At 43.3% G+C, this 17,462-nt stretch overlaps 1 protein-coding gene across 10 annotated transcripts in view; it reads right to left on the reverse strand.

Annotated features, from left to right (window-relative positions):
* Nucleotides 1-17,462, reverse strand: part of LOC123363114 (KAT8 regulatory NSL complex subunit 1-like) — a 160,879-nt gene that overhangs the window by 96,827 nt on the left and 46,590 nt on the right. For all 10 annotated transcript variants that reach the window (XM_045003909.1, XM_045003911.1, XM_045003908.1 and 7 more), the window contains one exon: nucleotides 10,741-10,882. In XM_045003909.1, the coding sequence (XP_044859844.1) occupies nucleotides 10,741-10,882 (142 nt within the window). The remainder of the gene's footprint in view (nucleotides 1-10,740; nucleotides 10,883-17,462) is intronic.

Consider the following 17,462-nt stretch of genomic DNA (forward strand, 5'->3'; position numbering starts at 1 on the left):
TTTGGAGTTTAATGTACCCACTCTACGTACACCCACATAATATATCATTTGAAAGCTTATTTTAAGTACATTTAGATGAGGTGTGATGTAGAGATGTTAAGTGGCATTATAAGCCTGTAGGTAAGGGGAAACAATGGTACTCATAATGAGAAAGTGTCATTTTTTGCTCAGTTCCAGAAATACTGCAACATGACCATGAGTATTTATCATAAATGCAAAGTAATACACACTGGAACATATAATCCCAACTATACATACAGAATGATGGAATCTAAATGAGCAGTTACCACACAAGGAAGATCTTGAAATCATTGTGGATAATTCTCTGAAAACATCCACTCAATATGCAACAGCAGTCAAAAAAAAAATTAGGACCCATTAGGAAAGGAACAGATAATATAATGCCACTATATAAATCCATGGTACGCCCACACTTTGAATACTGCATGCAATTCTGGTTGCCTGATTTCAAAAAATATATATATTAGAATTGGAAAAAGGTACAGAGAAGGGCAACAAAAATGATTCCAGGCATAGAGCAGCTTCTGCATGAAGAGAGACTAAAAAGACTGGCATTTTTCAACGTGGAAAAGAGGCAACTAAGAGGATACAATAGAGATCTATAAAATCTTGACTAGTGTGGAGAAACTTTCTTATTCACTGTTATTTACTCCTTCACATACCACAAGAACCAGGGGTCACTCACTCAAATTACTAGGCAGCAGGTTTAAAACAAATAAAACACAGTACATCTTAATACAACACACCGTCAACCTATGGAACTAGTTGCTGGGGAATGCGGTGAGCACCCCCTGGATCTGGCACCCTACATCCCAACCCACTGCCCTGAGCTCCCTCCCGCATCCAAACTTCCTCCCAGCCCCTGCACCCTCTCCTGCACCCCCAGTCCCATACCCCCTCTTGCACCCAAACTCCCTCCCTCTTCGTTAACCAGCATTTTTTCCACTTACCAGCACCCCTCATTCCCCCAACATGACAGATAAAACAGCTTTTACTGTACTAACATGAAATATTTTCTCAGAGATAGTCTTAATTGTTAAAATATCTCAAAAGTGATAGTTTCTATACTTTCAATTTAAATTTGCTGATCAGATCAGTCTCATACTCAAGGTTGTGCCCCAGTAGCAGCACATTGCATGCCCACAGTTTGTACTTCACAGTGGATAGATATAAAAGTACGTGAATTCCTAATGTAATGTTTCTCCATTTGTAAGCTTTTGTATATACAATTTAAACAGCTAGTCTGCCTGGTAGAGGATTTTAACTTGTAATTACTATGCATGCAGTACTAGCCTTTGAAATATTCTAAAAACTAGCCTTTTAATTCAGTGATATATGCACAGGTCAGTATGTGTGTTAGAGATGACAATACACAGCTTCGTATTATGAATATGCAAAACCTATGAGAGAAAGAAATAGCCTAACAAGAAGTAGTGAAGACAAAGGCCACAAACAAGTCCTTGCCTCTACACTGAAAAGGGATGAAGAGCATGTTGCAGCTCTTAACCATGTCATCAACAATATGATAAATCCATTTCCAGAGGTGCCTACCAACATATCTATTGCATGTAACATGAGATGTGCAAGAGTTTCTACTGAAAGTAGCAGATGATGGTGAAGAACAGATGGAGATTTTTAAGAGGTGCAGTTGATTCTGATGGGACATGTAGCTTCTTCAGTCCAGTCAAGAAATCTGGCATCAAAACATTTACTGACTTGGCCAAGACAGCCAAATTTAAGTCTGGCATCAATCACAGCAGCTGTCAGTCAAGAAATTGTTTCCCCACAGCCATATCCTTAGCAAGATGCAGAGATGATGTTTCAATGGCAACTATTTCTCAGTCACCCAATAGGACCTGTGCGTATGTCCCTCTTCCATGCTGATGGAACAATGAGAAGAACAGACAAAAATTGAATTAGGGCATCAGCTGGAAGATCAAGATGAAAGGATCCGTGAGCTAAGAGCATATAACAAAGAAACCACAGTGTACATCAGAGATGCCGTGGCTATGACAAATGATTGCTGGAAACAAATTTGACATTCAATGAACTGGCTGCTGAGTACTTGAGGCAGGTACTAAAAGGATTTGATAAAGCTAATTCTGTAATTGAAGTCTTTGATAGATATGACAACAATAATGCTCTGAAAATTGCAGAGAGTCAGCACTAGACAGGATCTACGGTTGGGTGCAAGAAATACCAGGTGACTGGTGGATGCCCTGTGCCTCCATGGAAAAAGTTTCTAAATGTGGTCCAACAAGCAGTCACTTGAAAAATTCCTCTATAAATATATGGTTCAAAATGCAGCTCAGAGCGTAGGAGTACACCCTACACAGACACTCCTCCTTACTGGAGGCTTTTCCAAAGAGGTGTTGAAGATGCCCAGGAGTACAGTACTCAAAGAGAAGCAGACAAAATGATGCTTCTGCATGCTGTATATGCCAGCATGGGTCTCTTGGCATCAAAGGAAACTTAGTAATTAGGTCATCTGATACAGATGTTTTGGTCCCTGCTGTTCAATGTGTTTGAAAAACAGGATACACAAAACATGTGGGTTGAAACAGGCACCTTTACCAGCACAACTGACAAGCGATGCTTCATGCCTGTGCATGACATTTGTGATGCTCTCCTGACTTCTGCTGCACATGCATTGACAGTATGTGTATCTGTGTCATCCCTATTTGGTATTGGAGGGTGTGGGGGAATCAGTGTTTAATGTTGTCAAAACAAAGGGAGCTTACAACTTCAGAGATCTTGACAAACTGGAAGACAGTGACAGAAAAAGTTGCAATTTTTGCAGCAAGGAAGTTGGTAGCAGTGCTGTAAGACCAGAGAGAGAAAGAAAAGATGACCCCCATAGAGACCTAGCCTGTGCCTCGATCTAGTCATCAAAAAGGACAAGTCACTGGCCAAACTCCTACCACGAGGACAGTTTTGAAGAGCATGACAAAAGAGCACCGTAGTAAACAAAGACTTGGATGTCTTTGCACATAGGAAAACCAGATATTGGATTACTATTGCAACATGGATGGAAAAATGTGGGTGATGAATTACTTCCTGTATTCTTCAAGCACCCAATGGCACCTGAGCTTTTACAAAAATCTTATTTGTGCCTGTTGAACAGTTGTCCGCAAATAGTGGGGAGCGGCCCCCTCCCCAGGAGGGAGTCCACTTCTAGAACAAAGATACTGTCATGAGCGTGGTCCTGGAAGCGGAATGGAGGATGTGGAGGAGGTAGTGTCGTGAACTTGATCACAGAGAGCTGTCTAATGACATCCAGGACTCACTTGTCTATTATCGCACTCCATGCTGGTAGAAAGAGTCCTAAGTGGCCTCTGAAGGGGGTGACTGGCAAGAGCAGTGGTGTGCATAGTGGTTGACAGCTCCCTAGACGCACTCAGAAATAGCACTTACACGAAGAGTGGGTGTGCTGTACAGAAGACTGAACCAATGGGCCAGGTGGACGGGACCGCTAGGTCTTCAGATGCTTTTAGGGAGGTTCGTAGGGTCGCTGGTGGTAAAACTGGGGAGCTTTGTACCGCTGTGCGTGAGCTGGCCAATAAATCTTTCATTAGGGTGTTGATGTATAAATACCCAGCAACTGCAAGGTGGCTCTAGAGTCTTTACACAAGTGTAGGGAACCATCCGTTTTCTGTCTGAAGATGTGGGATTCATCAAAGGGGAGGTCTTCAATTGTGTTCTGTACCTCCCTAGGGAAACCAGAAGAGTGTAACCATGATTCCCTCCTCATGATGATTCCAGTGCCCATAGAGTGCAAAGACCTGTCAACAGAGCCTACTACCGCCTGAAGCTTGGTTCTGGTGACTAATGTGCCCTCCTCCAGAATAGCTTGGAAGCTGGCACGAACCTGTTGGGGTAACTTGTTCACAAACTGGCCATAGTTCAAAAAGTCATATTTAGCCAGCAGTGCCAGGTAGTTAGAGATGTGGAACTGAAGACTGGCTAAAGAAAAGACCTTTCTACCTAGAAGGTTTAACCTTTAACATCCGCATTCCACTCCAACCAACAAGGAGGGTGTTGTCTGGCCTGCTCCTTAGCAGCCTGGATAACCAAAGAATTAGGTGGGGGGAAGAGAAAATAGAAATTCAGACCCCTTCGATGGAGCATAGTACCTCTTTTCTGTCCCCTTCATGGTGGGGGCACACATGATTTCAACAATTTCCATCCCACCATCAACCTCAGGCTGGACCAGTCCACACAAGAAATCCACTTCCTGGACACTACAGTGCTAATAAGCGATGGTCACATAAACACCACCCTATACCAGAAACCTACTGACCGCTATACTTACCTACATGCCTCCAGCTTTCATCCAGACCACACCACACAATCCATGGTCTACAGCCAAGCTCTAAGATACAACTGCATTTGCTCCAACCCCTCAGACAGAGACAAACACTTACAAGATCTCTATCAAGCATTCTTACAACTACAATACCCACCTGCTGAAATGAAGAAACAGACTGACAGAGCCAGAAGAGTACCCTGAAGCCACCTACTACAGGGCAGGCCCAACAAAGAAAATAACAGAATGCCACAAGCTGTCACCTTCAGTCCCCAACTAAAACCTCTCCAGCGCATCATCAAAGATCTACAACCTATCCTGAGGGATGATCCCTCACTCTCACAGATCTTGGGAGACTGGCCAGTCCTTGCTTACAGACAGCCCCCCAACCAGAAGCAAATACTCACCAGCAACCACACACCCAAAACTCTAACCCAGGAACCTATCCTTGCAACAAAGCCTGTTGCCAACTCTGTCCACATATCTATTCAGGGGACACCATCATAGGACCTAATCACATCAGCCACACTATCAGAGACTCCTTCACCTGCACATCTACCATTGTGATATATGCCATCATGTGCCAGCAATGCCCTTCTGCCATGTACATTGGCCAAACCAGACAGTCTCGACGCAAAAGAATAAATGGACACAAATCAGACGTCAAGAATTATAACATTCAAAATGCATCTGACAAAGTGGGTATTCACCCATGAAAGCTTATGCTCCAATACGTCTGTTAATCTATAAGGTGCCACAGGACTCTGTTGCTTTCAACATTCAAAAACCAGTCGGCGAACACTTCAATCTCCCGGGTCACTCAATTACAGACCTAAAAGTGGCAATACTACAACAACAAAAAAACCTTCAAAAACAGACTCCAATGAGAAACTGCTGAATTGGAATTAATTTGCAAACTAGACACCATTACATTAGGCTTGAATAAAGACTGGATTACACAAAGTAGAACTATTCCCCCTACTGTTACTCACACCTTCTTGGAAATGGGCCATCCTGATTATCACTACAAAAGTTTTTTTTTTTTTTCTCCTGCTGACAATAGCCCACCTTAACTGATTACACTTGTTATAGCTGGTATGGCAATACCCATTTTTTCATGGTGTGTGTGTGTGTGTGTGTGTGTGTGTGTGTGTGTGTGTGTGTGTGTGTGTGTGTGTGTATATCTATCTTCCTACTGTATTTTCCACTGCATGCATCCAATGAAGTGGGTTTTAGCCCACGGAAGCTTATGCTTAAATAAATTTGTTAGTCTAAGGTGCCACAAGTACTCCACAAGCTTTCTTGTCTCTCTCACCAGCAGAAGTTGGTCCAATAAAATATATTATCACATCCACCTTGTTTCTATAAAGGCAGAACTGTCATTCAAAAATCATCCTGATTTCCTCATTAGCATTTTTCCAACACAAAACCTAATTTGCAGCAAAATGTTTGACAATGACTACATAAAATAAAGGGAAATGCAAGTGATTTTTAAAAAAAAATTTAACATATCAATGCCAGTGTTACTTTAGCTTGCTGGATTTAGCGCACGAGTCAACAGGATCCATGCGTAACAGCTTTAGTACTCCATTTTCTCACCCCTACTCTCAAACCATTTTCCTCTTATTTTATCTTATCTTCCTTGGGGTTTTTCCCCCCGCCATTGGGAATGTAAATAGTTTGCATCAAGCTTTTGACGCCTCTCTGCTTCATGTAAGGGTACGTCTACACTACGGGACTATTCCGAATTTGCATAAACCGGTTTTGTAAAACAGATTTTATAAAATCGAGTGCGCGCGGCCACACTAAACACATTAAATCGGTGGTGTGCGTCCATGGTCCGAGGCTAGCGTCGATTTCTGGAGCGTTGCACTGTGGGTAGCTATTCCCTAGCTATCCCATAGTTCCCGCAGCCTCCCCCGCCCCTTGGAACTTCCGGGTTGAGATCCCAGTGCCTGATGGGGCAAAAATCATTGTCGCGGGTGGTTCTGGGTAAATGTCGTCAGTCACTCCTTCGTCTGGGAAAGCAACGGCAGACAAGCATTTCGCGCCTTTTTCCCCTGGATTGCCCTGGCAGATGCCATAGCATGGCAATCATGGAGCTTTTTTTGCCGTTTGTGACTCTCACCGTATGTGTACTAGATGCCGCTCACACAGGCGATTCAGCAGCGCTACACAGAAGCATGCTTTTGCTTTTGCATGACAGCAGAGATGGTTACTAGCCATATTGCACCATCCAAATCCTTCCATAAATTGGAACTGAGGATGATCATGGCTACCAGTCCTTTTGTACCATTTGCTGCTAGTGCCCCTGGTCAATCAGCCAGGGGCGCAAAAGCCAAGAGTGGTTACTAGCCATATTGTACCTTCCATCGTTTTGTACCATTGGCTGCTGTCATAAGTGCCCCTGGCCGATCAGCCAGGGGCGCAAAAGCAAAAATTGGGAATGACTCCCTGAGTCAATCCCTCCTTTTTGGTATCTAAAAATAGAATCAGTGCTGCCTAATATAGGCAAGTGTGCTAGAGAACCACCTGCTCTGTGTCAGAGCCCGCAGAAATTATTATCTGTATGCTATTCACAGGGGGTGCTCCTGTAACAACCCCACCTGTTGATTCCGTTCTTCCCCCAGCCTTTCTTGGCTACCGTAGCATTGTCCCCCCACTTGTGTGATGAATTAATAAAGAATGCAGGAATAAGACACACTGACTTGTTAGTGAGAAATGAGTGGAAGGCAGCCTCCAGCTGCTATGATAGTCCAGACAGGACATTAAGCAGTGTGTAGGAGAGAAGCCCAGCATCCCACTGCTAGTCCAGGGGCAACTGAATCTTTTCTTTACACATGAAGGGTGGGGGCTGATGGAGCTCAGCCCCCTGTTGCTATGATGAGGATGGTTACCAGCCATATTGCACCATCCATCCACCAGAAAAAATTAGGGCCAATAGGCTGATGACGAGGACGGTTACCAGTCCTTTTGTACCATCAGCTGAGGCTGATGATGAGGATGGATTTCCATCTTTTTGCACAATCAGCTTATGCTGATGATGAGGATGGATTTCCATCATTTTGTACCATCAGCCGCCCATGACGGGGGGGGAGCAAGGATGTTGGTGTTGAGTGCTGCACTATCGCGTCTATCTGCAGCATTCAGTAAAGATAGGGTGACATGTAAAAGAGTCAGAGGATTGTTTTACCTTTCGCTTCTGGGGGTGGGTGGGGGGTGGGTGAGTAGATTGCCAAGCTATGCCCTGACCCGCGGGCACTGTGTTTGACCCTAGAAGCATTTGGAGCTCAGCCAAGAATGCAAATAATTTTAGGAGGCTGCAGGAACTGTGGGATAGCTTCAGTCCTCCAGTCCATGCGCATCCATTTGATTCTTTGGCTTTCCGTTACGCTTGTCACGCTGCAGTGCGCTGAGTCCCTGCTATGGCGTCTGTCTGGAGATTTTTAAAAAAGGATTCTGAATTTCATCTTCTGTAACGGAGCACTGATAGAACGGATAGAACGGATTTGCCTGCCCTTACAGCGATCACATCCGCATGGTCCATGCGGGAGCTCTTTTTTTTATTTTGATTTCGGACTGCATCGCCACCCGTGCTGATCGGAGCTCCACGCTGGGCAAACAGGAAATATTCAAAAGTTCGCGGGGCTTTTCCTGTTTACCTGACCACTGCATCCGAGTTCAGATTGCGGTCCAGAGCGGTCACTGGTGCACTGTGGGATAGCTCCCGGAGGCCAATACCGTCGATCAGCGTCCACACTAACCCTAATCCGATATGTTAATACCGATACTAGCGTTACTCCTCTCGTTAGGGAGGAGTACAGAAACCGGTTTAAAGAGCCATTAAAATCGATATAAGGTGCCTCCTAGTGTGGACGGTTTTGGCGTTAAATCGGTTTTACGCTCCTAAAACCGATTTAAACGCCTAGTGTAGACCAGGCCTGAGAGCCAAGAAGCAAAGTGAAAGTAACAAGGTATACAGTGCAAGACATGTTGATTAGTCTCCTTATTGAATATGGTCTTTTTTTTTGTATTTTCACTCAAGTTACTAGGTTTCAAACAAAGTTTATCTGCTATAATATTTAAACACCATTTAAAAACAAAGCCAACACAAATGAACAGGAGGAGCTAAAAGTATCAGTTTCATGTTGTAACTGAATAGTATAGCAAATTCACAGATCAGAATGCTGACATTATTTAAAATCAAGGAGCAGCAAAAACATATGTGAACCAGGCCAGAAGGTATGAAGCAGTGTGTACAGAAGAATTTATATAATTATGAACTATATTATAGTAGTAACAAGAGGCCCCAAGCAGGATGATTGTTCTAAATGAGAAACATTCCTATGTGTATATCATTGTAGCATAAAATATTGTGCCAGAAGGCTACCGTTAATACGATTATTTGGTTTTACACAGTAAAATCACCCCTACCATCATGTAACATGGTGCCCGAGCAAGCGGCAGCAAGTGTAAGTAAAGCCAAATGAGCCTTGTGTCAGGAATGAAGGGTCTCAAAAACAGCACAGCATGAAAGATTAAAAGCACCCAAAAGCATAAGGCAAATACTGACTACAATGTCTGACAATTAATTTCAGGGGGAAATGTTCAGAAAATACACATACTTAGCAGTGAGTGCATACTAATTCAGATGCCAGCTGGCACATGAATCAATTAACTGCATCAAACTACATCACCATCTGGTGTCAAAGACACATACATCAATTTAACACAAATTTATATCAACCATTCCAAAAATTCAGTTTGAGGCTTCCTGGTGCACAATTTGAACTAATCTGACCATATGCAGATCACGTGCTGAGGAGACTCCACTGTAGTTTGCAAAGTACTTTGAATTCCTATGGGACAAAAGATTCTCTACATAGGCAAACTTTCGCTTTTTTTTAAGCTTTAACTTAAATTTGAAGTTCGTTAGACACTTGAAACAACTGACTCCCACTTGAAGGCTTTTCCAGTAGACTCTCAGAAGGAAGTGAAAGAATTACTGGTGTTTGGGAAAACTTGTATCTGGAGTCAAGCCAACACAAGCACCATCTTCTTCCTAGAGAGAAATCAGTTGGTGTGCGTTTGCCCCTGCGCGCACGCACACACACACGTAAACAAGAATAAGGCAAGTGTCGGTATGCTTAATCAGCTGCATATTATGTATGGGTATGTATGAGTAGCTGTACAATGGTGGCGGGGCCCTCAAAGTGACTGAGGAGCACATCTTGCTTTTCCATCAGGAAATTCCTTGTCCATTATAAAAAGCTTTGCCTCTGACTTTTCCCCATCATCCAAACTACTAATCAAACCAAATTCAATGAAGTGGCCATGGTACTCAACCACACATAGAAGATTAGTTTAGATTATTTTAAATTCCCCATCTTCAATAGAATTACATGCTGAGAGCAAGTACCTTGCTGAACTGAGGCCATAAACGTTTAACTATCCCCAAAAAGGAATGTTTAAGACACACCACTCAAAACAATCATTTAAATACCTCCTTCAAATTCTTAACCTAAGGCCAATCTTTATGTTGCAATAATGAATTAACTATCAATAGTGGAACACTCCTGAAGGCAAAAATGGTGAGGTGGAAGATTAACACCCTTACATATGGAAACTTATAGCAGGCAGATAACAGATGTTTGCAGTCTCATGTGGTCCTGCAACTATACCAGATTAATGTCACCTAAGAAACACGTCATCTGAGAAAGGTAGAATAAAACATTGATATTTTCTTCCAGCACCTCAGAGGGTTTTTTTTAGCTGAACTTGTATTGTCTTTGCAGGAGCACTGCCACTGGGTGATTCACCTCCCTGTGTTGGCCCTGTCTGAAAGGCAAGTTGGAGGCTTTAAACTATGAAATGTAATTTATACAGCTAATAGATGTGGTGATCAGAATCCATTCACTCCACCTATTATGTTTTTAAATTACATTACAAGTTTCAAAGCCTCCAACTTAACTAAATATACACAATTGGTCCAATACAGGGATAGAAGCAATCCTGCCACACTCTACCTGAATGAATGTTTAGCAGCATGTTCTCCCCTGAAGGACATATAAGGAAAAGAGATGTCTTAATTTTTATCTTCTCCTGGATTTTGAAATAAAACATGGGGACAAGACAGAAAAGTCTGAGCTCCTAGGTTAATTAGGACTAGACTAGACAAAGCATTAGATTAGAATATATACTGCAGGAAATAGCCCTGAATTGGCAATGGTGATTACTTAAATAACCTAGCAGATTTTTTCCACCTTTAAAATATGTGATTAAAAAGAATACCAATTAATACTCATAGCTTCCCTGGAGAGGTTGCTGCTGAAAGTCCTCCATTAATGTGCTGTCTACAAAATTATAGATACCGTATAAAGGGTTAAAATCTCCAAGGTACAGAATGGCCTTACCTTGTTGGCACGTAGTTGCTTATAAATATCTGTCTGCTGCCTTATGCGATACTCCAAGTCAGAGATCTGAGCCTGCAGCCACGTCCACTGACAGATAATGCCTGCTCTCTCCATTGCCCATTGGCACTCTGCTCGATGATGCCTGGAAAGCAAGTTTGCATACTTTAATCACTTCCATTTATTTAAACTAATTTACTCTACATATAAAATCAGCTAGGATAGGCAAATATTTGCAAGTAAAATTCAGCACAAATTCACTTTAAAAGAGACCTATAAATAGCTTCTAAAGTCTATATCAAAACAACATTTCCTGGAAGGCAGGATCAATTATTTTTGCACTTCTACAAGCAATACCAACAATCCATTTCCAGTCACATACCAGCAATCATCCCGGCAATTATAAGGCAGTGAGAATAAATGACTTAATTCTTCCTCAACTGCAGCAACACAAACTGTTATTCTCTTTGGTGAGAGTATAAGTAATCACTCGGATGACTTGCTAATCACAAAAAGTGGTCCGTCAAGGAAAGAGTTCTGCTTTCACACACCTAGCCACCAGCACACAGAGAACGTGAGAAATCTTTTGCAGCTCAGTGGGATTGAATTATTGTAAAATGATAAAAAGGAATCTTTTGCTCCTTTATACTCTAAAAAGGTATGACAACTTATCTTCACTGCCAGAGTTAGTTCAAGTTAGTTTACTTGAGTTACTCGAATTGAGCTAGTCTAGCTAGAGCGAGGGCTCTTCTACATTTGACATTAGCGTGCAGCAAGCCAGGGTGTGAGTCTAAAGAACACTAGCTTGCCATACAGTAATGTCCCCTGTGGACACTGTTTCAGTGCACTAGCTTAGGCTATGTCTACACTACACACCTTTTAGCGACACAGCTGCGCCACTAAAAGGCGCACAGTGTAGCCGCTCTTTGTCGGCAGGAGAGAGCTATCCCGCTGACAAAAAAAACTTCCACCCCCAAGGAGCGGCAGCAGCTTTGTCAGCAGGAGAGCTCTCCTGCCAACAAAGCACTGTTCACACCGATGCTTTTCATCGGCAAAACTTTTGTCATTCGGGCAGGGGTGTTTTTTCACATCTCTGAATGACAGAAGTTTTGTCATTCAGTTTCCATAGTAGACAAAGCCTTAGTGTAAGCCTTCTGGACTCACACCCTGGGTTGCTGTACACTAAACTCAGTGCAGACAAGTTCTGAGAAGAAAGACAGCAACCATTCAGCGACCTCATTAGCAGATAGAATAACTAGATTAGCAGTCTGAGTTGTAACTTGAGCTGCTGCATGCCCACTGCACTACTAGCTGAAGCATCAGCAGCCCTGAAGTTTCAAACACTCCATGAGTAAAGCACTTAACTCAAACTAGAGATTTGTCTCTGCAGACAAGAGTCTAGTTAGAGGCAAAACTCGAGATATACCTCAAGCTAACAATACAGTGAAGACAAGCCCTAAGCTACAGCTAGAATGAATGGGATCCTGGCAAAACTAACTGGAACACTTGGCACTGACACCATAGAAATAGGAGAAACCTAATATCTAGAGTCCTGTGAAATTTTTATTCTTTACAATTTTGTGTTTTATTTTTTTGAAAATTTATTATTATTTCATTTTATCCATGTCGGAGGGGGCTGGGTCCTGCCCCCAGGGTGCTGGGAGTTGCAGAATGAGCCACCCTGCACTCATGTTGAGGTGGCAGCTCCAGTCCCACAGAACTGGGTCCGGCTCCCTGCTCTGGGTGTTGCCATCTGGCATATGGGTTTGCTGTGCCAGCTGCTCAGGTTTGGCTTAGCCACCCTCATGAGCCAAGTCACAACACCCAGAGCTGAAAGCAGGGCCCAGCCACACAGGACAGGAGCCACCACTGCAAGGTGAATTTTTTTGTTTTATTTTGTATTTGCAAAACATGGGGGCTACTACTATCTACCTTTTCCCATAAGAGTGTTTACGGTAAAACAGTGTGTTGCTTTCTGTTTGCTGCCATTAACTGTGGCAGAGAAGCATTTTATGCAATATAAACTTTATTCACAGTTGTGAGATTATGGACAACAAGAATTCAAATGCAAAAAGGATATGTCTATTTATGGTCCTCAAAAGTACAAGGGAGACAGAACTCAAGGATGAAAAGGAAGAGCACTCACAGGAATAAAGTCAGTCAGCTCAAGAGCAAGAAACAAATCACCACAGAGGAAACACTATGGCCAAATGGGCTAATGCAATCCTTGGGAATCTCGAGTAAGAGTAGAGAGGTAATATCTACGCAGTTGGCACTGGTGCAACAGCTGCTGGAATACAGTGTCCAGTTCTGCCATCCACAATTCAAGAATACTGATAAATTGGAGAGGATTCGGGGAAGAGCCTCAAGAATGATTAAAGGATTAGAAAACTGCCTTACAGTGACAGACTCAGGGAGCTCAATCTATTAAGCTTAACAAAAAGGTTAAGGGATGACTTGATTACAATCTATAAGTACCTACATAGAAAGCAAATATTTAATAATGGGCTCTTCAATCTAGCAGAGACAGGCATAATGTGATCCAATGGCTGGAAGTTGATGTCCCCTGTACAGCACTGTTACATTGCACTGGCTTAGTGTACAGCAAGCTAGTGGGTGAATCAGGAAAGCTCTGGCTTGGGTTGAGTAGAGCAAAAGGAACAAGAGTTGACTTTTCCTCGTTTATCAACAGCCTCACCACTTGGAAGGTGAAATGGACCATGCTGATGCTGTCCTGTACGTGAGCCTCTGACCGATCCTTGATCAGCCAGTTGTCCAGGTAAGGTAGATCTGAACGCCTCACTGTCTGAGGAAGGCCACTACTAACGCCATGTACTTTGTGAAAACCTGCGGAGCTGTAGACTGGCCGAAGTGAAGAGTGGTAAAGAGAAGATTACTCACCTTGTGCAGTAACTGAAGTTCTTCGAGATGCACGTCCCTATGGATGTTCTACTTCAAATGTTGGTGCATTCTGGCACCATTGATTGGAGATTTTTGGTAGCAGTGTCCGTCAGGATCACGCGTGTGCAGTAGTCATCTTGCAGCGCTGTTGGCACCTTGACCAGTGCACGCAGGGCATGGCGCAACCCAACCACCTCAGTTCCTTCTCTATTGTAGAGTCCTTACTGTGAACTCTGAAATAGAGAGGAGTAGGACGGGTAGTGGAGCATCCATCGAGGAACACATCTCCAAGAATCTCAGTTACTGCACAAGGTGAGTAACCTTCTCCTTCTTTGAGTGCTGTCCCTGTGACTGCTCCACTTCAGGGGATTGTAGAGCAGTGCCCTTGTGCAGATAGACGGGGCTTCGGAGTTGCATTCACAGTGGAGGCTTGCACTGTTAGACCTACCACTGTATCTGAGCTTGAGCAATTGCATAATGGTTCGTAAATGTGTGTTCAGAGGCCCAGGTGGCCACTCTGCATATGTCTACTATTGGTACATTATTTTAAAAAGCTATTGAGGTAGAATACTGATCTTGTTGAATGGGCCTTTATCCTTGATGGGGGTTCTGTTCTGTGCTGTTGGTAACACATATGGATGCAACTGGAGATCCATTTAGATAATTTCTGTGTGGATACTGCAGAACACTTGGAACGCTTTGTCATTGTAACAAAAAGCCTTGGGGATTTTTGGAAAGGCTTTGCTCTGTCCAGGTAGAATGCTACTGCCGTACATACAACAGTCTCTTGTGCATTTGCATGGGTCTTGAGATATAATGTAAGCAGATGAATTCGTTGATTGAGGTAGAAAGAGGATGATATTTTGGGTATAAATTTTGGACGTGGTCTCAGTGTCATTTTGTCCTTGAAAAAAAATGGTGTACGGAGGATGAGCCATGAAAGCCCCTATTTCGCTTACTTGTCATGCAGACATAATTGCAACCAAGGACGCTACCTTCATTGATAAATGAAGTAGGGAGCTGGTAGCTAGTGTTTTGGAATGGGGTTCTGGTAAGGCTTCCAAGGCACCAGCTTTAAGTCCCATGCTGGTCTAGGGTCACGTATTTCCCAGTACATATTCCATATACCCTTGAGGAAGCAATTCATCATCAGGAGCATGAATATCGATATACCATCAATCTTATGGTGAAAGGTGATAACAGTTAGTAATACTACAGCAAAGCTTGTAGAAAACCCTGAATCCTTTAGTTCTAATATGTATTCCAAGACCAAATGGAAGTGGTGCTGTGAGTGCAAATACATGTTTGTTCTGGTACCATAAAGAGAACCTTTTCCATTTTTGGAGGTAAGTGGTATGTGTGGCTGGTTTTCTGATGTTTACTAATACCTGTTTTACTTGTTTCAAGCAGGTTAGCTAGTCATGGTGGAGCCACACCTTCAGGTGAAGTTTCTCCAGGTTCAGGTGGAGGACTTGACCTCCTCCTTGTGAGAGATGGTCCTGTTTTTGGGGGGGGGGGGGGAAAAGAGAGAGAGTCCATGGTGCGCAGATCACCATGTGCATCAGGTATGGGTATCAGGTCTGCCTAGGCTATGTCGGAACTATAAATATGACCTTGGTTTTGACGGTCTGTAACTTGTGTATTACTCTGGAGATTAGTTGTACAGGTGGGAATAAGTATAGGAGAGGTGCATCCCACCTGATTAGAAAGGCGTCCCCTAGGGATTGTGTTCCCAGTCCTGCTTGTAAGCAAAATTGCAGATATCTGATGGTTCATGGTGTCGCAAACAGGTCAATGCAGGGGAACCCCCCACTGTTGGAATATGTGATGTAAGACACTGGTGTTCTGTGCCCACTTGAGATCTTGGGGAAAGTGTCTGCTTAGTGTGTCTGACATTGTGTTCTGGAGGCCCAGAAGGTAGAAAGCAGTAATGGTGATGTTGTGAGTTATGCACCCATTCCATAATTTTGTGGCTTCCGTGCATATAGTATGAGAACGGGCTCCTCCCTGTTGACTTATGTAGAACATACATGCAATGTCTGTCATGACTCTTACTGTTTTGTTCTTTATCACTGGGAGGAAGAGAACGCACGTGTTGCGAACCACGCGCAGTTTGAGAAGGTTGATGTGTAGTTGTGTTGCACACATTCACTGGTCTTGTCCACCAACGTAATGAATGCTGGACTTTTGGTGTCAATGTTAAGCACAGTCTAAACAAAAGCCTGTTTGATATGTATACTGAGCTTAGCCATCCCTGTAGACAACGCATGTGTAGTCAAGTGTGCTTTACTATGAAAGTGGTGGCCACCATGTGACCCAATAGTTGCAGGCAGGTAAGTGCTGAAACCTTTGGGCTGTTTGACCACTCATATCTGTGGTCACAATGTTAAGAATCTGTTCCTTGGTAATGATGCTCTGGCCGCTATAGAGTGCACATACACCCTGATGAAATCCAATTGTTGTACTGGAATTAGAGTTCATTTTTGTTTATTTGTAGCCCTAGGGTCTGAAAGAGGGTATTAGTCCTCTGGGTAATGTCTCTCGTTTCTAATTGGGTAGGACCTTTTGGTAGGCAATTGTCTAGATATGGGAATATCATTATTCCTTGTCTGTGCAAATGTGCCGCTACTACCACTAGGGTTTGGAGAAGACTCTCTGAGCAGTCAAAAATCCAAATGGCAACACACTGTATTGGAAGTGATCTTTTCCTGTGAACCATAGGAACCTTCTGTGTGCAGGATTTATGGTAATGTGAAAGTACGCATCCTTTAGGTTGAGGGCTGAAAACCAGTCCCCCTTTTCCATTGCTGGGATTATTTAAGTCAGTGTGACTATCTTGAATATTTGGATTTGGTACAAACTTGTTGAGTTTTCTGGGATCTAATATGGGTCTCCATCCACTGTTTTTCTTCTGAGTCTTCACCGGTGTTATCGGTGCCATTTAGGAGGAGTCTGGCTTGTGTTTGCCTCTTGACTCCTTAACCTTGCCAGCAGCGGCCCTAGTGCAGGTGGTGCCGGAAGTTCCCAGTGCATCAAAGGTGCTCACTCTTGGCATGGCCCGCACCAACAGCAGCAACCTTGCAGGACACTTTTTTCTTTTCAACGGTTTTCTCTGCGGGGACAATGTGGCTCTTTTACCCACTTTCTTGAAGGAATGATACTTGTTTCCAAAAATGACATACCAGGAGTCCCCGGTTGAGGGGTTCTGCTATCCAGGGTCAGAAACTGGCTGAAGGGATTTCTCCATGAGAATAAGTTTCAGGCGGAGAACTCTATCCTATGTGGCTCAAGCTTTGAAGTTGCTGAAGTGAGTACTCTTTTATGGTGTGCACAACTGACCTAAGCTGTGGACGCAGGGTGAATGGCCATCAGAAAACAGCATAGGGTCCTTGCATGAGAAACATCTTTTGAAGCCTGGTGAACCAGGCATGTTTTTAATGTCCCTCGCTGAGGTCATTTTTAAAACAGAATAAATGAAAGGTGGGGTTTTTTTTGAAGGGAGAACAAAAAAAAAAAAAGACGTGCAAATGTCTAAACTTGTAACCAAGACCTAACTATCACTAATTAATTCTAACCATTTCTAATAATTGTTCCTAGGTTGTCATTCAACACCACTACGGAGCTCCGTCTCAGGCCAAGGACAGCTGAAAAGCAACTGCGGGGTCGGGTCACACATGCAATGGTCAAAGTGCCAACGGCGCCATGAGATGACTACTGTACATGTGCAGCTCTGATGGACACTGCTACTGCAAATCTCTGATCAATGATGCTCGGACACACCAACACCTGAATTGGAGCACACACAGGGACAGCACTCAAAGAAG

This window comes from Mauremys mutica, chromosome 2, assembly GCF_020497125.1.
Source record: "Mauremys mutica isolate MM-2020 ecotype Southern chromosome 2, ASM2049712v1, whole genome shotgun sequence".
NCBI classification, from domain to species: domain Eukaryota; kingdom Metazoa; phylum Chordata; order Testudines; family Geoemydidae; genus Mauremys; species Mauremys mutica.